General features: G+C 45.5%; 1 protein-coding gene across 1 annotated transcript in view; it reads right to left on the bottom strand.

Moving 5' to 3' along the window:
* Positions 1–4,376: 4,376 nt before the first annotated feature.
* LOC141097720 (indolethylamine N-methyltransferase-like) overlaps positions 4,377–24,055 on the bottom strand; it is a 64,166-nt gene continuing 44,487 nt past the window's right edge. The window contains exon 3 of the mRNA XM_073585094.1: positions 4,377–5,378. Within this exon, the coding sequence (XP_073441195.1) occupies positions 4,949–5,378 (430 nt within the window). The 3' untranslated portion in view covers positions 4,377–4,948. The remainder of the gene's footprint in view (positions 5,379–24,055) is intronic.

Consider the following 24,055-nt stretch of genomic DNA (forward strand, 5'->3'; position numbering starts at 1 on the left):
TTTGCTTTTTTTTGTGGGGTAGGCGGGGTGGTCCTATGCCTCTGTCTACCTTTTTCTTAAAATGACACATCCTTTTAAAATGAAGCAATTTTCACATCATTTCCGTGTGATTTGGTCAGCTAGGTTTTGTTGCCATTTGTGTATAGTAACCCTGGTTCTGGTATTCTGTTATTTGTATTGGTGTAATAAGTTGGTTCTTTGGCCAGATCACATATTTAGTTGTGTAGTGTTAGGGTTTGTGCAGACGCCGTATTATTGGTCCAAGTGTGTGAGAAAAAAAACATTGGATCTCACTCGGACCAGTGTTAGTATATGGGGCCCTGCACATGTACAATATTTTTCTCAGACAGACGAAGCCATTGCTGCATGTCCGAGTTTGAGCTGATATTTCGATCACACTCAATAATGCAATTCAATGAGTGCATGGAAAACATCGGACTGCACTTTGATGACACAATGGAGAATATTTTGTTATCCATCTTTTCCTCAGTGTTCTCTGATTCTCTCATCCTAGACAATCGGACCACACTATGCTGACACTCGGGTCAGAGCTTGATCCAAGTGTCAGCTGTACAGTATAATTGGCCGATTTTCTCAGATGAAAGAATATATGTGGCAGTCTGCATTGGCCCTTAGAAAAACATGTAGCCGCACACTCCGGTCTGAGTGCCAGCGTCAGTGCCGAGTGTTGATGCGAGAGACTCGTACGAGTTTGTCACATCACACACGCTAGTGGGACCCCGGCCTTAGAAAGATTCTTGTATTCAGCATTTGCAGGGTGCTGTAGCCTAATGTTTGTATCTAGGGTATGTGCACACAGTTTTATTCCAGGTGGCAGAGCTGCTTAAGGAAAGTGTCTCAAGTCTTTTACCTGAAGGCGCCATGTTTTTTTGTGCCACCGTCGTCTTTTCTCAATAGTTTCTATTAGGCTATGTGCACATGTTGCGGAATTGCCGCGGCAACTCCCTGCTGCGGGAAATACTCTAGAATTCCGCATGCATACTTCCTGCGTATCTCCCGCATTTTAACTAGTGTTTTGCAAGCATAATTAGCTTGCAGAATGCTAGCGCTTTCCAAGCGATCTGTAGCATCGCTTGGAAAACTGATTGACAGGTTGGTCACACTCGTCAAACATAGTGTTTGACAAGTGTGACCAACTTTTTACTATTGAGGCTGCCAATGCGGCATCAATAGTAAAAAGATATAATGTTAAAAATAATAATAAATAAAAAAAATCGTGTTTTTCTCACCTTCCGGCGTCCCCCACAGCGTCCCCAGGCCTTAGCGATGCTCCCGGCAAGTCCCGTTCCCAGCAATGCCTTGCGACAATGACCTTTGATGACGTAGCGGTCTCATGACTTCATCAAAGGTCATTGTCGCAAGGCATTACTGGGAACGGGACTTGCCAGGAGCATCACTGAGACCTGGGAACGCTGCGTGGGACGCCGGAAGGTGAGACTATCAAGATTTTTTATTTTAATTCCTTTTTAACAGGGATATGGTACCCAGGGCCTGGAGGAGAATCTCCTCTCCTCCAGACTCTGGGTACCATCCGCACATTTTCCGCTCACTTTGCGCATGATGGGCATAGCCACATGCAGAAAGTTGGCGGAACAATGCATTCCTATGTGTGCGAAATTCCCACGATTCCACACAGAGAATGAGCATGCTGCGTATTTTTCCGCAATGCGATTTTGCCACGGAAAAATAAGCAGCATTAGCACAGCAACGTTTACGCCGCATTTACACGACTAAAAAATGCGGCAAAAGCGCATAAAATATGCGGGAATTCCAGACATGTGCACATAGCCTGATAGTTACAAGTGACAGAATGTGCTACTTCTTTTAATGGCCTCAGTTTCCGAGCACTGAAGCAGTTAAAAGAAGTAACAGACGGAGCAGTTACAGCTATGTGGTTTTACATTGCTGTGCACTAATTTCATGTTTAGTGGCAGGTTTGTGGCGCTTTTTCAATCCACCTGAAAAAGATGTGTGCACATACCCTTAGGCTAGGTTCACATTGCGTTAATGCAGTCCGTTCAACGCATAGCGTTGACGGACTGCATTAACGCTACTGTCATATTGTGATCGCATTTAGCGATCACGCTAGCACAGCTTCCCTGTCTGTGCTAGCGGTGACGGACCCCCGAACACTGCAGCCCACGTCCGAGGGTCCATCACAGAATGACGGCACATCGCATACTCATGCCGATTAGGCGATGCGCTCATCTATCACAGTCTATGGGTGCGTTAGCGCATCCGTTACATAGCGTTAATGCCGCTATGTAACGGATGCGTTAAATGCTGCCCACAAACACAATGTGAACCCAGCCTTACCTTGGTTCTGCAGCCACAAAATACATGCATCCCAACATGAAAATGATCTCTCCAGTCTCGTTTCTTAAAAGTTACCTCTGCTGCTTCTATAAGGAAGGCAAGGCAGCAAAAAACTGGTTAATGAGTCACTACACATGGGCCGGTGATGTGTGCTTGCCCCCAGACTGAAGTTTTAGTGATTTTCACGTATGAAAAATAAATTAATTAAAAGCTTCTCCTATACATTACAATGTTAATCAACGCAGTGCGTACACTGGTGCTATCTATGTGGGGTCTGTGATTGGCACAGATTCATAGACTTGTGTAGGTGATTTTGTCTGTGACAACGATAAGAAACGATTTTCATTTGGGGAGACACACTCTGCAAAAACATGAGCCTATGAGCAGCACCATAGACTATAATGGAAAAGAAATACTGAAAACCACAGATAGAACATGTACGTGAGAAATGGACGTCTGAATGAGACTTTACTGTCATTACGGTGCTATAGCACGTACACGACCACCGACCAGCCATATACACGTCAGTCAGTGTCCTATATGGCCTATTCACGCAGGAGGACGCACTTCTCGGTGCACACAGCGACTGGTAATATGCTCTGTGAATGTAGAATGTCCTGTTCTCAGGAGCGCATGTCCTGTTTACCCCGAGCAAAGAACTTTGATTTTTAAGCTGGCTAAAAATTGTCTCACGTGACTAATAATCATTTTGCTCTTACATCAGGTTATTACTGACCTATGTAAACGAGACAATAATCAGGAAGATGGGCTCTTATAATCACACATTTCATGATTATTGGCTCATCTAAAGTGGCTTTTGGTTATGCAGCTCCGCAACACTAAATGTTTGGATTGCATGCTGCTGACCTGTACTTAGACTATCTAGAGAGCAAGATTACAGAAGTTACAAGACGTGGGCCTGTGTTCTTAAAAAATGCCAGGGCTGAATTTCAATCTCAGTCCGGCCCTGCTCCTCGTCCACAGTGGAGATGTTTTACAATAAATATATATATGTATTCTGCTTAAAAAAAATAAAGGGAACCCTGGACACTCTTACTGAGCAGACACATGTATGTTAGTGACCTTCCTATCATTTCTACCTGTTGTTTATTCCATTTGCACAACAGCAGAAGAAATTGAATCACAATCAGTGTTGATTTCACAGAAGTGTGACTGACTTGGAGTTATATTTTGTTGTTTAAGTGTTCCCTTTATTTTTTTTGAGCAGTATATATATATATATATATATATGTATATTAAGTGTTCCCTTTATTTTTTTTGAGCAATATATATATATATATATATATATATATATATTTATACTGTACATGCTTTCCAGCTGCTCCTTCACTTGACAAATCCCAGGATAGATGAAAAGGAGCTAAGCACAGTACCGCTGTCCCCTGAGTCTGCGCACTGCTGTGCTGTGAGCCTATTCCACTCCTTCTCAACTTCTGACCCAACCATGCCAGGAGGGGCAGAAGAAAAGAAAGAGAGATGTGCTGGGACTACGGAGAATGTACAGCATCCTCTTCCACTGTGTGGAGGAATTGCAGAAGCCCCCCTTTGTGGATGGGGGCCCTGAGCATTTGCCCAGTCTGCCACCCCTCGGTTGTTCTATCCAGATTAAACTGCTAATCATGAACAATTCTTAAACTTTATCAGGGTTGGAATTTAGGAAATTATCCTATGGTGTAATGGTGCACACAAAGAAAATGAAATAGTATAAAGTGTATAATTAGGGTAATGTTGTTTATTCTGGTCTGTAGCCGATCCTCGATTTATGCTACATACTTTACAAAGTTGTGGCAATCAAGTTTCAGATGCAGTTCCAAGTCTGCTTGAAAGCATTTGTCAAACATCTGAAGTTATTTGATATGATTTTGATTACAGGTTGTATGCAGATGTTGAAATATGGTTTATATCAAGTTTATCTCTCTGAATATGATTATTGCTTCTAAATCAAGATTTGTAAAACCTGTTATCTATTGGGCAACATAGTAAAATAATGGCATCATAGAGAGACACGAACACTTCGATGTAATATGCTTCATTTTATTTCATATTCATAAAAAGAAATTAGGAATCAAAACACCGACATTTAACAATAAAGAAAGAAAAATGATTCCAAGATGTCAGGCTTCTATAATTATTCACATTATGAAATTAGATCCCAGTGCAAGTAAAAGTCCATAGCCATTTCCCATTTATGATGGAACTCTAAATTTATTTATAACACAGAACCTAGAAGTAGATATCAGCAAATCTTTTGAATTTCTAATTATCTGGTCAATAAGTTCATGCAAATCTCTGTTCTGGGAAGCATTAAATTGCTTGGAAAATATCAGTGGGGTAAAGGAGAGAGAGGGGACCTCGTTGACCATAAGAGCTTACACTTTAGACCCTAGGGCTAGAAGATGTATAGCACTTTTTATATTGGAAACAATGTAATTAGAAACACAGTTTTTAAAACTTGCGTCACGCACTAGTCACAAATTAAGCAAGTTGCCATGATTTTCTACGAATCCCTCTATGTGAATAATTCTGTTATAAATGTTGCAGTTTGCATAAAAGCTTTCTGCATAACTCCGAGATTTAGATATGTAAGTATCTACTCTGATTTCTCTTTGTGAGCTGCAATGAATATGACGGCCTTATGGTCAATAAGGTCACAGACAAACGTTCTCTTCTTAACCTCACAGCGGTCAATAACAAAACCTGCCTCAACTACAGCTTTCCTGGCAAAATCCTCATTATATGTGAAATAATTGAATTTGTCTTTCCCAACTATGAAATATGTTGCATCTAATACCCCAATTAATATGAGGTGACCCCCAGATTTCAACAACTTTGAGAACTTTCTGAGATATTTCACGTAATCATCTCCATTTTGACAGATAATATCTAGGAGCCAAGTGCTGATGACACAATCTCCCAGTGGTAAAACGATCGGCTCCGTCATATTTTCTTTCTCTATGTTGTATTTCACAACATGTTGAAGGGCTGATCTCACTTTTCCTTGGTTGTCCTGAAGCGAGTCACTGAAAAAAAAATTGGAAATTTGAATAACATGCTTTTCCCACAGTCTGTTTTGACCTTCCTTACCAGGCCAAATTTTAAAATTCTGACCAGCGTTACTTTATGTGGTAATAACTCTGGGACACTTCAGCATATCCCAGTGATTGAGATTTGCTTTTTTGTCACACATTGTACTTTATGTTAATGGTAAATTTAAATTGATATTCATTGCATTTTTTTGTGAAGATATTGGAATTTTGGCAAAAATTTAGAAAGGTTTACAATTTTCAAACTTTACACTTTTATATTTTTAAACCATTTCGTCATGTTGTACAAAAAAATTAATTAATAATATTTTCCTTATGTCTACTTTACATCAGCATAATTTTATAAACAATGGTATTCTTGTTAGAAAGCTAGAAGGTTAAAAGTAAATTAGCAATTTTTAATTTTTTCAGCAGGTGCTTTTCAGTAGGAGCTTCACAGGATTTAAAGCAATGTGGGAGGAAAAAATGAACATTTTAACTTTACCCACCAAAATGTTAATTTAACCCCAAATTTTGCATTTTTACAAAGGTAACAGGAGAACTTGAACAATAAATTTTTTTGTGCAATTTCTCGCGAGTGGGATAATCCGCATGTAGGGGAAAACTACAGTTTGGGATCACGCCAGGGCCCAGAATGGAGGGAGCACCATTAGAATTTTGGAGTGAAAAATTGACTGGAGTAGATATCTGATATCATGTTGCATTTGCAGAGCCCATGGTGTGCCTAAACAGTGGAAATCCGCCACAAGTGACCCCATTTTGAAAAGTACACCCCTCAAGCATTTTATCTAGAGGTGTAGTGAGCACCTTGAACCCACAGGTGCTTCAAATGATCTTATTTACTTGAGCTGTGAAAATAAAAAAATAATTTTTCCCACAAAAATATTGCTTTAGCCCTAAATTGTTCATTTTCACAATAGTAACAGAAAATGGACTTAACGCTTGTTATGCAAATTCTCTCAAGTAGAGATGAGCGACTTTGCCTTTTTTAGGGTCGAGTTGGGCTTCATGAAACCCGACTTTCGCAAAAGTCGGGTCGAATGAAATCGGCCGACTATAGGGAAAAGTCGGAGGCCGACTGAAACACGAAACCCAATGCAAGTCAATGGGGAAGCAAAGTCGGCAGGGAGTGGAAGACAGTAAACACACCTACAGTGCCCATTTCAATGCCAAAAACATCAATTCTTATTACTAAAGCTTGTCAACCTTAATTTACTTCATAATGATAGTTACTAGAGATGAGTGACTTTGCCTTTTTTCGGGTTGAGTCGGGTTTCACGAAACCCGACTTTCGCAAAAGTCGGGTCGAACGAAATCGGCCGATTATAGTGAAAAGTCGAAGTCCGACTGAAACACGAAACCCAATGTAAGTCAAAGGGGAAGAAAAGTCGGCAGTGAGTGGAGGACAGGAAACACACCTAGAGTGCCCATTTTAATGCCAAAAACATCAATTCTTATTCCTTAAGCTTGTCAACCTTAATTTACTTCATAATACTAGTTACGCACTGAAAACTGGGGGTTAATTGGCTAAAGTTGTGGGGGGGTAGGGCTGGCTCCAGGTTTTCGTGGGCCCTGGGCCAAAGAGTGTCACTGGGCTCCTTTAACACATGCCACAATTCATGATCCTTTGATACGGCAGAGAAATAGCGGTACAGTACAATGAAAAATACTTCAATTCTTACATCACATGACTGATATCCATTTTAAATTCTCCAATAGCTCCAAAAACAGACAGTATATTCCTCCATACATTATTATGGCCACCGCATAGTGCGCCATACAGAGTAATGAGGCCCATATATTTCTCCATACAGAATCATTGGTCCCATATAATGTTCGATACAGTACATGTATATGATGAGCTCCACATAATGCTACAGTATATGTTGTTCACCATGGATGAAGCTCCAGTGTCTTATGGGCCCAAATAATGCTCCATATATAATGGGCCCCATTTCTAATGCTCTAGTGTATAAAGGGCCCTGTAAATGCTGCTCCAGTGATGATGTCCACCTTTGGAATGCTCCACTGTATGGTGGGCCCCAGAAATCATTCTCCAGAGTTTTGTGCTCCCCAAAAATAGCTGTCCCAACCTTTAAAACAATTAAATAAGTCTCCTCGCTAGAGAATCCCTGTACTCTGGACCCCTCGTCATCCCCATCTTCCATCTCTCTGCACTTGGACTGTTTAGGCAGAGGGCGTACAGACGTGATGTCATCGCGCTCTTTGACCAGAATGTCACTGTCAAGAAAGGTGTTTGTTTTCCGGGGGCAGTATGATTACAAAGCTGAACCTTAAAGGAATGTCCAGAAGGGCACCACCAGGAGTGGAGCCTGCGGCTTAATTGGACTCCAAATGGGCAACCTCAACCATGCCATCCACAAAAAAGCTGCACAGATTGCAAGCTTAAATCCGTTAACGAACGAGACTCAGGCATGCCCCCGTGGTCCGCATCCAGCTTACTAGAGGGACACGCGAGGCCCTGGCATGCGAGATCGGCCAATAACAGGTCTGTCATACCCTTACATGTCTGGGGCTGCACGCGTGCTACAATGAAAGCACCAGCGTGTGTCATGTCCGCCATGTCTGCCTTGTCTGTTTTGCCTCAAGAACCCCTGGAGCGGTGTGCACGCGCATCTCGTGTCTGCTATCCTGCATGTTCCCTAGAGCACTGTGCACACTCACCTCATGTCTGTTGAGCTGCAGGCTGACTGCGGTTCTGCTCTGCCTTCTGTGATCATCTCGTCATGTCTAGAATCCCTGATCATGTGACCTTTCCTAGGATCCTGCACTGTCCGGTTCTGCAATCGTTTCTGCATGTCTGAAACCCTGATCATGTGACCTTTCCTAGGATCCTGCACTGTCCGGTTCTGCAATCGTCTCTGCATGTCTGAAACCCTGATCATGTGACCTTTCCTAGGATCCTGCACTGTCTGGTTCTGCAATCGTCTCTGCAGGTCTGAAGCCCTGATCATGTGACCGCGCTCTGTGATCCTAGAGGGCTGAACTGGAAGCTCTTCCCTGGTCCTGACCCAGAAGTGGAGGTTCTATGCCCTATATCAGACCGCCCCTTCCTATGCTAAGGGCCTGAGTTGTGTGTTGCTCCTCTGCATGGCCGCTTGGTCTGTGGGGTTGCTCCCTCTATTCTGTGCCGTGGCACTCTGCTCTGTAGTGCATCTCTGCACACGCTCCGTGCTCGTATTCCGTCTCTTGTCTCGTGCCTTGTCTTGTGTTTGCCCTTCCTTTCCCTTGTTTTGTCTTTGCCCTGCTTTGCCTTGTAGTCCTTGTTTGCTCTGATTCTGTTCCATGTTTCTTTCCATGCTTCCTGTCTCGCTTTGCTTTGTGGCTTCATGTACCCCTCTCTGTACCCTGTCCCTGACGTGTCTCCCTACACGTCCAGGCCTCGTCTCTGTACCCTGTCCCTGGCGTGTCTCCTACACGTGCAGGCTCCGCTCTGTACTCTGTCCCTGACGTGTCTCCCTACACGTGCAGGCCTCCTCTCTGTACCCTGTCCCTGGCGTGCTTCTCTGCATGTGCAGGCCTCCGCTCTGTACCCTGTCTAGTCCCAAGGTTCTCCCTTGGCCCGGCTCTGGGCTTCGGCCTACGCTCTGCTGCTAGACTCTGTCCCTGTCCCTGACATGTCTGTTTACATGTGCAGGCCTCCGTTCTGTGCCCTGTTCCTGATGTGCCCCTCGGTACTCACAGGCCTCACCTTGTACTTTGCCCCTGGCATCTCCTTGGCATGCGCAGGGTCCTGTCTACTACTCTATGCCTTGCCTCTGATGTTTCGTGCGCTCTTGTACTTTTCGTTCTAGGCTTTGCCGTGCTCTCTGCACGTGTCTCTGTCCTATATCTTTGCCTAGCCCTGCCTTGTGGCTCCGCGACTCCGTGCATGTGCCTGGTCGCCTGTGCCTGTCTGCTGTGCCTCAAACATGCCGCCTCTAGCCGTGCTCGCCTGTGTGCCTCAGCCGTGCCCCCGTCCAGTGCTATAGTGGTTACCGGCTGCGTGACCGCAGCGGTGCTGCCTCTAGTCGTGTCCGCTTGCTTATGCCATCGTCGGTTCCACCTGCCGGTGCCCCCAGCTGTGGTCTCCGTGCTCCCTTGCACGCATGCTGGTTCTCACACTGTGCCTTTTCGTGCTCCTCTTGCACAAAGTCTTTTGCTCTCTTTGCTCTGCTCTGAACTCTAGTTTGCCTGCCGGATTCCGTAACCTGCCGACCGCTGCTAGAGGTCCGGACATAGATGACTGCGGCCTGATGTCCGTAGCTGATGTCCGTAGCCTGCTTCCTGGACCCTGTCGGTCGATCCCAGCACCCTGGATTCCGATGCCATTGAACCCGTCCCTGGCGTGCCCTCACACACGCAGGTCTCCGTCCTTGTACCAGTCCCTGGCATGCCCCTTGTCATGCGCAGGCCTCCGTCCTGTGAACCCAAAACTGGCGTGTCCATTGACACGCATCATGTCGTTAACCCTGTCTTGTTTCCTTGCATGGAACCCTGGCTGACTTTCGGATGTCCGGATCCTGATGATTGCCTACAGAGCTTCAGAACCTGATGTCCCGGTTGATCTTCGCTTGCTGTCCGGAGTCTGATGTCATCGTGCCTCTGCCTACCATCTGCACGTACCATGCTTGGACTTTGGCGTGCCCTTGCACGCATCTTGAAAGGCTGTCCCTGTTCTGGTTATGTTTGTACCTGATGTTATCCCTGAAGCCTTCCTTAAATGAAGTTTCTTTGAACTAATGTCTCGTCTCGCCTTGTGTTGTTTCCCTGAGCCGGCCGTCTGGTCCAGCTGCCGTGGTGGCTCACCCCCTTGGTCTTGCCCCTGACACTCCCTGTATAGGGGATGGTTCTTACTAGGTTAGTTCGCCCTGTGTGTGTGGGTGCCATGGCCCAGAGGGTCCACTCATTCAAAGAAGAAACGACTCAGTGTAAGCTGACGCTCGTCACAGAATACTCAGGCCATGGACTCCGCTGGTACCTCGGCTACCCGTTTGATGAAGAATCTGATCTGGTCTATGTCTCCTGAACTCGTTTGAAAATGGCGGTACCCCGGCCACTCTTCTGGTGTAAATCAGACCCGGCCCTTGACCTCTGAACTTGTTTGGAAATGATTGCAGCTAGAGTAAGAAGACTTGCTTGTGTACCCGCAGTCCTCCCCACTGGATCCCCGTGTCTCGTCCGCGGCTCCTGTGTCTTGACCGGTTCAGTGTCCTTTTCAGATGTCGGATCAACGTTGTTGGAGTGGTTTGTACAAAACTCTGGTTTCTGCCGAATAATTTTTTTTTTCTTCTTTCCAGCCCCGGTAAGAGAGGGCTTAAGGAGGGGGGTACTGTCATGACCGCCATGTCTGCCTTGTCTGTTTTGCCTCAAGAACCTCTGGAGCGGTGTGCACGTGCATCTCGTGTCTGCTATCCTGCATGTTCCCTAGAGCAGTGTGCACACTCACCTCATGTCTGTTGAGCTGCAGGCTGCCTGCATTTCTGCTCTGCCTTCTGTGATCATCTCGTCATGTCTAGAATCCCTGATCATGTGACCTTTCCTAGGATCCTGCACTGTCCGGTTCTGCAATCGATTCTGCATGTCTGAAACCCTGATCATGTGACCTTTCCTAGGATCCTGCACTTTCCGGTTCTACAATCGTCTCTGCATGTCTGAAACCCTGATCATGTGACCTTTCCTAGGATCCTGCACTGTCTAGTTCTGCAATCGTCTCTGCAGGTCTGAAGCCCTGATCATGTGACCGCGCTCTGTGATCCTAGAGGACTGAACTGGAAGCTCTTCCCTGGTCCTGACCCGGAAGTTGAGGTGCTATGCCCTATATCTGACGGCCCCTTCCTATGCTAAGGGCCTGAGTAGTTTGTTGCTTCTCTGCATGGCCGCTTGGTCTGTGGGGTTGCTCCCTCTATTCTGTGCCCTTGCACTCTGCTCTGTAGTGCGTCTCTACACACGCTCCGTGCTTGTATTCCGTCTCTTGTCTCGTGCCTTTCTTGTGTTTGTCCTTCATGCCATGTTTTGTCTTTGCCCTGCTTTGCCTTGTAGTCCTTGTTTGCTCTGATTCTGTTCCGTGTTTCTTTCCATGTTTCCTGTCTCGCTTTGCTTTGTGGCTTCAGGTACCCCTCTCTGTACCCTATCCCTGACGTGTCTCCCTACACGTCCAGGCCTCATCTCTGTACCCTGTCGCTGGCGTGTCTCCCTACTCGTGCAGGCTCCACTCTGTACCCTGTCCCTGATGCGTCTCCCTACACGTGCAGGCCTCCTCTCTGTACCCTGTCCCTGGCGTGCCTCTCTGCACGTGCAGGCCTCTGCTCTGTACCCTGTCTAGTCCCAAGGTTCTCCCTTGGCCCGGCTCTGGGCTTCGGCCTAAGCTCCGCTGCTAGACTCTGTCCCTGTCCCTGACGTGTCTGTTTACACGTGCAGGCCTCCATTCTGTGCCCTGTCCCTGGCGTGCCCCTCGGTACGTGCAGGCCTCGCCTTGTACTTTGCCCCTGGCATGTCCTTTGCATGCGCAGGGTCCTGTCTACTACTCTATGCCTTGCCTCTGATGTTTCGTGCGCTCTTGCACTTTTCGTACTAGGCTTTGCCATGCTCTCTGCATGCGTCTCTGTCCTGTATCTTTGCCTAGCCCTGCCTTGTGGCTCCGTGCCTCCATGCACGTGCCTGGTCACTTGTGCCTGTCTTTTGTGCCTCAACCGTGCCGCCTCTAGCCATGCTCGCCTGTGTGCCTCAGCCATGCCCCCGTCCAGTGCTATAGTGATTACCGGCTGCGTGGCCGCAGCGATGCCGCCTCTAGTGGTGCCCGCTTGCTTATGCCATCGTCGGTACCACCTGCCAGTGCCCCCAGCTATGGTCTCTGTGCTCCCTTGCACGCACGCTGGTTCTCGCACTGTGCCTTTTCGTGCTCCTCTTGCACAAAGTCTTTTGCTCTCTTTGCTCTGCTCTGAACCCTAGTTTGCCTGCCGGATTCCGTAACCGTGCCGACCGCTGCCAGAGGTCCGGACCTAGATGACTGCGGCCTGATGTCCGGAGCTGATGTCCGTAGCCTGCTTCCTGGACCCTGTCGGTCGATGCCAGCACCCCGGATTCCGATGCCTTTGAACCCGTCCCTGGCGTGCCCTCGCACGTGCAGGTGTCCATCCTTGTACCCATCCCTGGCATGCCCCTTGGTATGCGCAGGCCTCCGTTCTGTGAACCTGACAACTTTATCTTCCAAAAGGTAGGGGAGAAAACAAGGGGAACTGCTACCTTGGATCTAATCCTTATAAACAGGGAGGAAATGGTTGAGGAGGTAAAAGTGGCTGGGACCCTAGGAGGTACCGACCATGCTATTTTAGAATTTTGGATAACTAGAGGAGGAAGACCTGTGAAGACTCAGATGTCAAGGTTAGATTTCAGAAAGGCAGATTTTAAGGGATTCAGAAAGAGAATTGGAGGGATCCAATGGCTGGTTATCCTTAAAGACAAAAATGTCCAGGAAGGATGGGAAATCTTGAAAAATGAAATTCTCAAAGCACAATTGTTAACAATTCCGAAAAGAGGGAAGAATAGGAAGCATTTAAGGAAGCCAGGATGGATGAACACAGAACTTAAGCACATGCTAAAAAGGAAGAAAAAAATGTTTATAAAATGGAAAGAGGGAGGCATATCTAAAGAAGAATATAATGCTGTCTGCAGAACCTGCAGGGCACAAATCAGATTAACTAAGGCTGACAATGAATTGAGGCTTGCTAGAGATGTCAAAATCAATAATAAAGGATTTTGGGGATATGTCAAAAGTAAAAGAAAAGTCAAAGATGCTATAGGATTTTTACAGGATGAAAATGATGAAATGGTAAGACAGGATGTTGAGAAGGCCAAACTTTTAAATTCCTATTTTGCATCTGTTTTCTCTCAGAAAGGAAATGTAACATCAACTGTTCTTCACTGTCCTATTAAGGGAATAGAAGAATCCAGGATATCTATAAACAGAAAGATAGTGAGGAAACACTTAGCTAACCTAAATGAATTCAAGTCTCCAGGTCCAGATGAATTACACCCCAGAGTACTGAAGGAGATAGCAGAAGAAATTTTGGAACCCCTCTCCATAAACTTCGAAAATTCTTGGAGAACAGGAGAAGTCCCAGAAGACTGGAGAAGAGCAAATTTTGTTCCTATCTTCAAAAAGGGGAAGAAGGTGGACCCAGGCAACTATAGGCCAGTGAGTCTGACTTCTATACCAGGAAAGATCTTTGAACAAATTATTAAACAACATGTATGTCAGTACCTGGATAAGAATGAAGTGATTAAACAGAGTCAGCATGGGTTTGTAACTAATAAGTCATGTCAGACTAACTTAATTTCCTTCTATGACGGAATCACTGATTGGGTGGATCAAGGAAATGCTGTAGATATAGTATATCTTGACTTCAGCAAAGCATTTGACAAAGTATCTCATACAATCCTTATTGAAAAAATGACTAAGTATGGAATGGACAAGGCAACTGTTAGGTGGATTCATAACTGGCTTAGTGATCGGACCCAAAGAGTGGTCGTAAATGGCTGCACATCCAGTTGGAAGAATGTCTCAAGTGGGGTACCACAGGGCTCTGTCCTGGGCCCTGTATTGTTCAACATCTTTATCAATGATTTAGATGAAGGAATTGAGGGTAAACTGATTAAATTTGCTGATGACACAAAGTTAGGAGGGATAGCTAATACTAGAGAAGTGAGAGAGAGGATTCAAAAAGATATAAATAAACTGGAGAAGTGGGCAGCAACTAACAGAATGGTTTTTAACAGGGAGAAATGCAAAGTACTACATCTGGGCAATAAAAATGAAAAAAAGCATATACAGAATGGGAGGAATAGGGCTAAGCAACAGCACATGTGAAAAAGACTTGGGTATACTAATAGATCACAGACTAAATATGAGTCAACAGTGTGATGCAGCAGCAAAAAAGGCAAATGCAATTCTAGGATGTATTAACAGAAGCATACAGTCTAGATCACGTGAAGTCATTATTTCCCTCTACTCCTCTTTGGTCAGACCTCATCTGGAATATTGTGTCCAGTTTTGGGCACCACACTTTAAAAAAGATCAACAAACTGGAGCAAGTTCAGAAAAGAGCGACCAGAATGGTGACCGGTCTGCAAACCTTGTATTATGAGGAAAGGTTGCAGGATTTGGGAATGTTTAGTTTGCAAAAGAGAAGACTGAGAGGAGACTTAATAGCTGTCTACAAATATCTAAAGGGCTGTCACATTGTAGAAGGATCAACTTTATTCTCATTTGCACAAGGAAAGACTAGAAGTAATGGGATGAAACTGAATGGGAGGAGACACAGATTAGATATTAGAAAAAACTTTTTGACAGTTAGAGTGATCAATGAGTGAAACAAGCTGCCACGAGAAGTGGTGAGTTCTCCTTCAATGGAAGTCTTCAAACAGAGGCTGGACAAACATCTGACTGGGATGATTTAGCGAATCCTGCTTTGAGCAGGGGGTTGGACCAGATGGCCCAGGAGGTCCCTTCCAACTCTACGATTCTATGATTCTATGATTCTATGGATGCTCATGCTTATGATGGCGTCATCTGCGCTTACCAGCCATGTGCATTCCTCAAAACACTGAAGGACTTTGCAGAGGTCTTTCAGCTTTGACCACTGCACACCCGACAATTCCATGTCTTCCCTCAAACTGCCTGCCAGTGTATCCTCCCATAAATGCATTACAGCCTGCCTCTGTTCACACAGCCTCTCAACCATGTGCAGGGCAGAGTTCCACCTTGTTGCAATGTCTATGATTGTTGCAGCTTCTGCATACGACTGGCATGTACGGCTGAGCGACGGATGTGCGAGCACAGTCTTCACACCTTATGGAGCAGGGATGTTAACTCCAGATAATTATTAAGGAAGCACTGCACCACCAGGTTCAAAGTGTGAGCCAGGCAATGTATGTGTGTGAGTTTTGCAAGGGCTATGGCTGCCACAAAATTACAGCCATTATCACTGACTACCTTGCCTGCCTCAAGATGTAAACTGCCCAGCCATGACTCAGTTTGTCGCTGCAAGTAGTCGGCCAGTACCTCCGCTGTGTGTCTGTTGTCGCCCAAAGACATCAACTTTAACACAGCCTGCTGACGCTTACCACTAGCTGTTCGATAGTGGGACACCTCGTGTGCAACACTGCCAGCTGCGGATGGAGTGCTCGTGCAACTCTGTGGATGAGCTTTTGCTTATTGAGGAGGAGGGATGAAAGCCTTCAGCCAACTGTTTCCTATACCGTGGGCTAAGCAGCACTGTTCCACCGCGGCTGTCCCCTGTGGAGCCTGCATCCACCATATTAATCCAGTGTGCAATGATGGACATGTAACAGCCCTGGCCATGCCTACTGGACCATGCATCTGTTGTGAGGTGCACCTTTCCACTCACTGATTGCTTGAGTGCATGGACAATGCGGTATTTCACATGCAGGAGGAGGGCTGGGATGGCTTTTCAAGAAAAGAAGTGCCGACTGGGTAGGTCATAGTGTGGGACTGCGTAGGCCATGAGCTCGCGGAAAGCTTCGCTTTCAACCAAACGGTAGGGCATCATCTCTAATGAGATTAGTTTGGCAATTTAGGTGTTCAAACACACTGTACGCGGATGAGAGGATGAGTAATTTCATGTCCTACTCAGAGTGTCTGGTAGGGTGAGCTGGACTGGAGAGCTGCATATGGGGGAAGTAGCGGTGGACCGGACTGAGTGAGAGGGGGTTGGTGATGGTATTGGTGGTGATGGCCTAGATTCAATGCTGTGTTGCAAAACCATTGTGATTCCCTGAGTGCTTTGGCCTTGCGACGACACCTCAACATTTAGTGCTGGTGGTGTGCTTAATGGTGGTGGTGGTCTTACAGTGGGGGAAGCGATGGAGCATTGCTGGCTACCTTCAGCCGGAGCAGGTGCACATGTGCTACCTGAGGTTTTGTAGTCCGTCCATGCTTGCAAGTGCATGTTGGATAAATGTCTAAGCATGCAGCTGGTATTCAAATTTCTGAGTTGTTTACCTCGACTAATGTTCCTTCCGTACTTCTTACAGATAACCTTTGCTTCATCAGTAGGATTTTGGACAAAGAAGTGCCACACTGCACTCTTCCTACTATGGTATACATTTTCTGGCCTTGCACGCTGTGCTAAGTTGACCGTCTGGCCAAGCTGTCCTGCAACTCTTTTAGTTTTTGGTCCACATTTTTGGACAGCTACGGGCCTGCCAGATAACCGCTGCTGCGATGTCAATGCCTGCTGCAGATCCTTCTCCTTATCTGAACTATTGCCAGCGCCACCCTCCTCCCCCAGTGGATGCCAATCTGGGTCAAGAACTGGGTCATCCATCAGCTCCTCTTCAAAGTAATCTGCACCTTCCTCTTTACCTTCCTCTGTGTCACCATGTAAGGTGGTATAGTACGCGGGAAGGGGCACCTGAGTTTCATCAGGGTCAGATTCTGGCTCAGTAGACTGTGTGGGCAATGTAGTGCTCTGGATCAATGTACCAGCAGAATCATCTAGCAGTGGCTGTGCATCAGTGCACTCCATGTCAGATTCATCTTGGACTGGGGAATTCAGGATTTGACTGGGTAACCAAGGCATGGTATGTGAAAAGAACTCCATAGAGTAATCTCAAGTGTGGGCTGCCGCATCCTTAACTTTTGGTGGTGGTGAAGGACACAAGGACCAGAACCCTGCACTGACGACTCCGTGCTTGCAGGTTTCGACCGTTCAGAAGAGGAGGCAATAGAGCATTTTAAAGTTGATCCTTGAGTGTATTGGTCTTTTAAAGTGGACTTGAAAATCTTTGATTTTATTTATTAAATAATTTATTACATAAATTGGATTAATTATATAAGTAACCCTATTAAAAGCCTCTCAGCAATTTCATGTCAACCTTGGTCTCCCATTTTTTATCACATGTTTAATAAGAAAGGGGATTAATAGGGCCTACGATCCCATGGAAAGCCCCCACAGCAATTAGAGTGGGGTCTACATGATCTTTTAAAGGGTTAATAGTCCCTGTTGTCATGTAACAGAAGCAGGTGATCGCCCTGATTGGCTGGCCTGACTGTCTGTAAGCTGTTAATTTGGATTGGTTGGAAAAAATGCTGGGAAGGTGCTCTACTTATAGCTTTATAGCCCCTCCCTCAGGAATTCTCAGTTTCTGTGAGGAAACAAAGCAACTGTCACCCACCCACCCGGCCTCTTTGTTATTCTTTATTACAAGATGGAGTGTCTTCGTCGTCGAGAGGCTTTTCTTTATGGGAAAGTTAGTAATTTTAAAGTTGATCCTTGAGATCAGGAGGTTATCATATCAAGCCCTGCTATCATGGCAACCATAGGGTACCCATGATGACATTACAATGGTGTCAAATAGTGATGAGCGAATGTGCTCGCCACTACTCGTTACTTGCCCGAGTATCACGGTACTCGGTGTACTCAGCGAGCACCGAGCATTTTCGGAATTACTCGGCGGAACTCGGGTCTCCACCCTGCATTTTTGGCGGTCTTTAGAGACCCAATCAACATGCAAGGATTGTCTGCCAGGCAATGTAATATCACAGCCATCTTTGTTGTGGTCTTACAGTGATTGGCAGGCCGCACAGCATCATCAAGGATATAAGAGACCGGACTGGGCGCATTCAGCTCTGGTTTGAGATAGTGTAGGGAGATAGGGTAAGATTTAGGGATTTCTTAGTCAGTGTGGGGTCTACCGTCCTAAACTACTTAAATCCAGCTAAACCAGCAGTCATTCTAAGGACTAATTCCGGAGTATATAGGTTGCAGTGTTAGTTAGGCAGGGGATTGTACATCGTTCTATACATATCGGTGCAAGGCCTGCAGGCACTGTATGTGTGTAAATAGATATCATTGCATACATCAAGAGGGTCCATTCCATTACTATCTGCTGCTTCTGCTGCTACTTATAGCATACATTGACCATATATACCTAGCCCCAGGTATAATTGGCTAGGAATTTTTTTTCCAGCTTAATAGACATTGTTTTATTCCAACGCTTCCATAGTCCTTTTTTATCTCCATTAGATTTTTGACACTGCACAATACAGCCAGATCCTTTACCTAGCACAGCGTGAAAATCCAGCAATTTTAAAGGGGTCCCAAAAATCACAATTGAGTGCGTAGAAAAATCTGTCATTTTTTTGTGGTACGGTAAAAAAAAATTTCAGTGTCTTGCACAATTTCTTGACACCATTTTGCTGAACCTCAAAAAATACATGCAAGCCACATATTTTACATATGCGTGTGCTAAAAATTTGGGCATTTTAGGCCTAAATTCCATTTTCGGCTGTTACTCTAGTTATATGCAGCACTATTTTGCAGACCCCCCCAAAAAAATACAGGCCACATATTTAACAGTGTGGTATCTCTGTGACAGGTTTCATTTATCTGCGTGCTCCAAGTTTGGGCATTTTAGGCCAGTATTCCAGTGTTTTTCCTTTCTGTTACTCTAGTTATATACAGCACTATTTTCCATTAAAAAAATAAAAAATACAGGCCACATATTTGGCAGTGTGGTATCTCCATGACAGGACTCATATACCGTATATACTCATGTATAAGCCGAGATTTTCAGCCCATTTTTCTGGGCTGAAAGTCCCCCTCTTGGCTTAGCACGGGTCATATACCTGGGGGTCGGCGGGGGAGGGGGAGCGGGGGTGTCAGAGATCATACTTACCTGTCCTGCCGCGGTCTCTGCAGCCTCACTCGCTTCTCCACTGTCTCCCTTCCTGTCTTCAGCAGTCACATGGTGCCGCTCATTACCACTCATGAATATGCGCATATTCATGAGTGGTAATGAGCGGTACCACGTGACCGCTGAAGACAGGAAGGGAAGGGAGACAGCGGAGAAGCGAGCGAGGCTGCAAAGACCGCGGCAGGATGGGTGAGTATAGCGATATTCACCTGTGCCCCGGTCCATCACTGCTCACCGCTGTCTCTGCTGCATAATGTGTCAGTGACGTTTAGGCAGTAGGGAGCGCGGTGACGTGATTAGTGTGTGCTGCCCCTCTGCTGGCTGAACAGTCACTGACACAAGAAGCGGCAGACAGTGGCGATGGACCCTGGAGAGGTGAATATGGCTTTTTTTTGCAGCATATGGGGGCATATTTTATGGAGCAGCATATGGAAGCATAATAATAATAATAAATTTTATTTTTATAGCGCCGACATATTCCGCAGCACTTTACATTTCAGAGGGGATTTGTACAGACAATAGACATTACAGCATAACAATAATCACATACAGTAGATTATAACAAATACCAAGAGGAGTGAGGGCCCTGCTCGCAAGCTTACAGTCTATGAGGAAAGAGGTAGACACGAAAGGTGGGTGGTAACAGTTGCCCTGATTGTATGGACCAGCCATAATGTTAAGTGTGTAACAGTACAGACACAGAGGGCTAATGGATGCATAAAGCATGTGGGAACATGATGCTGGGAACCTGGTTATGGTAAAATTTTTGGCTCTGCCACACAGGGATAGGTTAGGTTAATGTGTTGAGGCGATAGGCCAGTCTGAATAAATGCGTTTTCAGGACACGCTTAAAATTGTGGGGACTGGGGACTAATCGTATTGACCTGGGAAGTGCATTCCAAAGAATTGGCGCGGCACGTGTAAAGTCTTGGAGACGGGAGTGGGAGGTTCTGACTATTGAGGATACTAACCTCAGGTCATCAGCAGAACGGAGGGCGCGGGTAGGGTGGTATACTGAAACAAGGGAGGAGATGTAGGGTGGTGCTGAGCCATGGAGGGCTTTGTGGGTGAGGGTAATAAGTTTATACTGAATTCTGGAGTGGATGGGTAGCCAGTGTAATGACTGGCACAAGGTAGAGGCATCGGTGTAACGATTGGTGAGGAATATGATCCTGGCTGCAGCATTCAAGACAGATTGGAGAGGGGAGAGTTTTGTAAGAGGGAGACCGATTAGAAGAGAGTTACAATAGTCGAGACGAGAATGAATAAGAGAAACAGTAAGAGTTTTTGCAGAGTCAAAAGTAAGAAAAGGTCGAATTCTAGAAATGTTTTTGAGGTGCAGATGACAAGAGCGAGCCAGTGATCGAATGTGGGGGGCAAAGGAAAGCTCGGAATCAAGTATGACCCCAAGACAGCGGGCATGTTGCTGGGGAGTAATAGTGGAACCACAGACGGAAATGGCAATGTCGGGTGTAGGTACATTAGTAGCGGGAGGAAATACAAGGAGTTCAGTCTTTGATAGGTTCAGTTTCAGATATAGTGAGGACATGATATTAGACACAGCGTTTAGACAATCGCCAGTGTTTTCTAGAAAGGCTGGCGTGATGTCAGGAGAAGAAGCGTATAATTGGGTGTCATCAGCATAGAGATGGTACTGGAAACCAAATCTACTGATTGTTTGACCAATAGGGGCAGTGTACAAGGAGAAGAGGAGGGGGCCTAGAACCGATCCTTGAGGAACCCCAACAGTAAGAGGAAGGTGAGAGGAGGAGGAACCGGCAAAAGAAACAGTAAAGGAGCGGTCGGAGAGATAGGAGGAGAACCAGGAGAGAACGGTGTCCTTGAGGCCAATGGAACGGAGCATAGTGAGGAGGAGCTGATGATCCACAGTGTCGAATGCTGCAGAGAGATCCAAGAGAATTAGCATGGAGTAATGACCATTTGATTTAGCTGTTAGCAGATCATTAGAGACTTTAGTGAGGGCAGTTTCAGTGGAGTGTAAAGAGCGGAAACCGGATTGGAGAGGGTCGAGAACAGAGTTTTCTGAGAGATAGCGGATAAGACGGGAGTGGACCAGGCGTTCCAGGAGTTTAGAGATGAAGGGAAGATTAGAGACAGGTCTATAGTTAGCGGCACAATTTTGGTCGAGGGATGGTTTTTTAAGTAGTGGATGTATGATGGCATGCTTAAATGAGGAGGGAAAAATACCAGAAGAGAGAGAGAGGTTAAATATTTTAGTTAGGTGAGGGGTGACAGCAGGGGAAAGGCACTGGAGGAGATGTGACGGAAATGGGTCACTGGTGCAAGTAGTTGGGCGAGAAGATGCAAGGAGCCTGCTTACTTCTTCTTCTGTGACTAGTTCAAAATCAGAGAGTGAGTTAGATGCAGTGGGGGAGGGAGGACAGTGCATGGTATGAGGGGATTTGGAGATAATTTCCTGTCGGATCTGGTCAATTTTTTCTTTGAAGTAATTGGCCAGATCGTCAGCTCGGAGCTCAGTGGCATAGTCTATGGGTCAGTATATGGGGGCATATTCTATGGGGCAGTATATGGGGGCATAGTCTATGGGGCAGCATATGGTGGGCATATTCTATGGAGCAACATATGGGGCATATTATAAGGGGGCATAGTCTATGGAGCAGTATATGGGGCATAGTCTATGGAGGGAGGACAGTGCATGGTATGAGGGGATTTGGAGATAATTTCCTGTCGGATCTGGTCAATTTTTTCTTTGAAGTAATTGGCCAGATCGTCAGCTCGGAGCTCAGTGGCATAGTCTATGGAGCAGTATATGGGAGCATATTCTATGGAGCAGCATATGGTGCATATTCTATGGGGCAGCATATGAGGGCATATTCTATGGGGCAGCAAATGGGGGCATATTCTATGGAGCAGAATATGGGGGCATAGTCTATGGGGCAGCATATGGGGGGCATAAACTATGGAGAAGCATATGGGGGCATATTCTATGGAGCAGCATATGGGGGCATAAACTATGGAGCAGCATATGGGGGCATATTCTATGGATTCCACCCTCGGCTTATACATGAGTCAATACGTTTTCCAAGTTTTTTGTGGCAAAATTAGGGGAGTCGGCTTATACACGGGTCGGCTTATACGCGAGTATATACGGTATCTGCATGCTCCAAGTTTGGGCATTTTAGGCCGGTATTCCAGTGTTTTTCCTGTCTGTTACTCTAGTTGTATACAACATTATTTAGCAGACCCCCAAATAATAGAGGCCACATATTTGGCAGTGTGGTATCGCTGTCAGACGTCTTATGTATTTGTGGCCTACAAATTGTGACAATTCAGGCCTACATTCCACTGTATTTGTTGTCTGTTACCCTAGTTCTGTACTCTATTTTGGGGTAAAAAAATTAAAAAATACAGGCTACATATTGAACAGTCTGTTATCGCTGTCAGACTCTTCATCAAGCTGCGGGCTAGAAAGTGTGCTTTTGAGGCTTCCATTCACCTTTTGTTGCTGCGTGTTACCATAGTTCTCTACACTATTTAGGGCCTAGGGGTAAAAATACAGGCCACATATTGAACAGTGTGGTATCTCGGTTAAAATACTTCTGTTTCAAGTTTTATGGCTGCTTCATGACTGTCTTAAATGCTCCAACTACTACCACCATCATCATCTTCTGCCTAGAGGCAGTAACTGCGCAGATAGAGAGTCTGAGGAGCAGAGGGTGAATGTTTGGGCGGTGTTGTACACTGTCTCTGAATTTCGAAGGAGAAATCTTCTAGATTAAATCATGACTGGAAGATCAAGAGCATGTGGAAGAGCACAGGGCCAGGACTCGCAACTACTGATGCCTGGTATTCCTGGGCCGGATTCTGACAATCCATCACCTACTAATACTGAACTGGTTGGATGAGGACATCAAACAAGGAGCCCCTGCATTTTCTATAACAGAAGCTAGAGATTTTGGCATTTCGGCTGTATTTCAAGAGGTGTCAATTGGCGAGCGTGGTGGTCGTAGATGTGACTTCTACACCACCACCCGAACTGCCACAACCCCCACTCTTCTGTCTCTTCCCCATTATCCCGTAGAATGTAAGTCTGCAAAGACAGGGTCTTCTCCCCTCTGTACCAGTCTGTCATTGTAAATTTCTTTACTATAAATAATATCTACTACTTTGTATGTAACCACTTCTCATGTACAGCACCATGGAATTAATGGCACTATATAAATAAATAAATAAATAAATAAATAAATAATAATAATAATAATAATACTATATTGGTGTTTCCACTAGACAATGTATCCAACATGTTATTGAATCAAAATCTTGTTTTTCTGACAACTCTGTTCAGCTGTGCACAAACTATGTCAAATTGGTAGCTAGGCCTCAGTGGGTCTTGTCATGTTAACTACAGTCCACAGATGTTATCTAGATCCCTAATCTCATCTCTACTTTACCAGCATGATGAATTAATAGGAAAAGCATGTGGTATTGATGGAGCTGTTGTTTTCTTGCCAAAGAAACTCAATAGGATCAAAGAGGTGGTTAGCCCCACATTGAATGGAGAAATAGTAAAGATGACAATTACTTTCACATTTGAGATAAAACACACTTCACCAACTTGCTTTCACTTTTACAACATTATATTCTGAAGCCTTGAAGAAAAAGATAAATATTGTTAGGCATCAGATTCTGGCCCCTGCACAGGAGGAATCTCGAGCCTTGCCTTCCGTGGTCTCCCATTCGGTCGCGGCCACAGAGGGTCCTGCTCAGCAAAGATGTCGATCCTGGCATCTTGCTCAGGCTAGCACTGTCGGTTTGGTTGCTGCTGCCACCCATGGTCCAGCTATAGCAATCTGTTGTAAATTCGCTTTCTGGCCTACCTCTGGTTACTAGTGAAGGTAGTGGAACTGGTTATATTGACAGAGGGGTGGCGAGTTCTCTTTCTGGGCTCCCTC

The sequence above is a fragment of the Dendrobates tinctorius genome, unplaced genomic scaffold, assembly GCF_039654945.1.
Source record: "Dendrobates tinctorius isolate UK_male_01 unplaced genomic scaffold, ASM3965494v1 ptg000086l, whole genome shotgun sequence".
Classification (NCBI taxonomy): domain Eukaryota; kingdom Metazoa; phylum Chordata; class Amphibia; order Anura; family Dendrobatidae; genus Dendrobates; species Dendrobates tinctorius.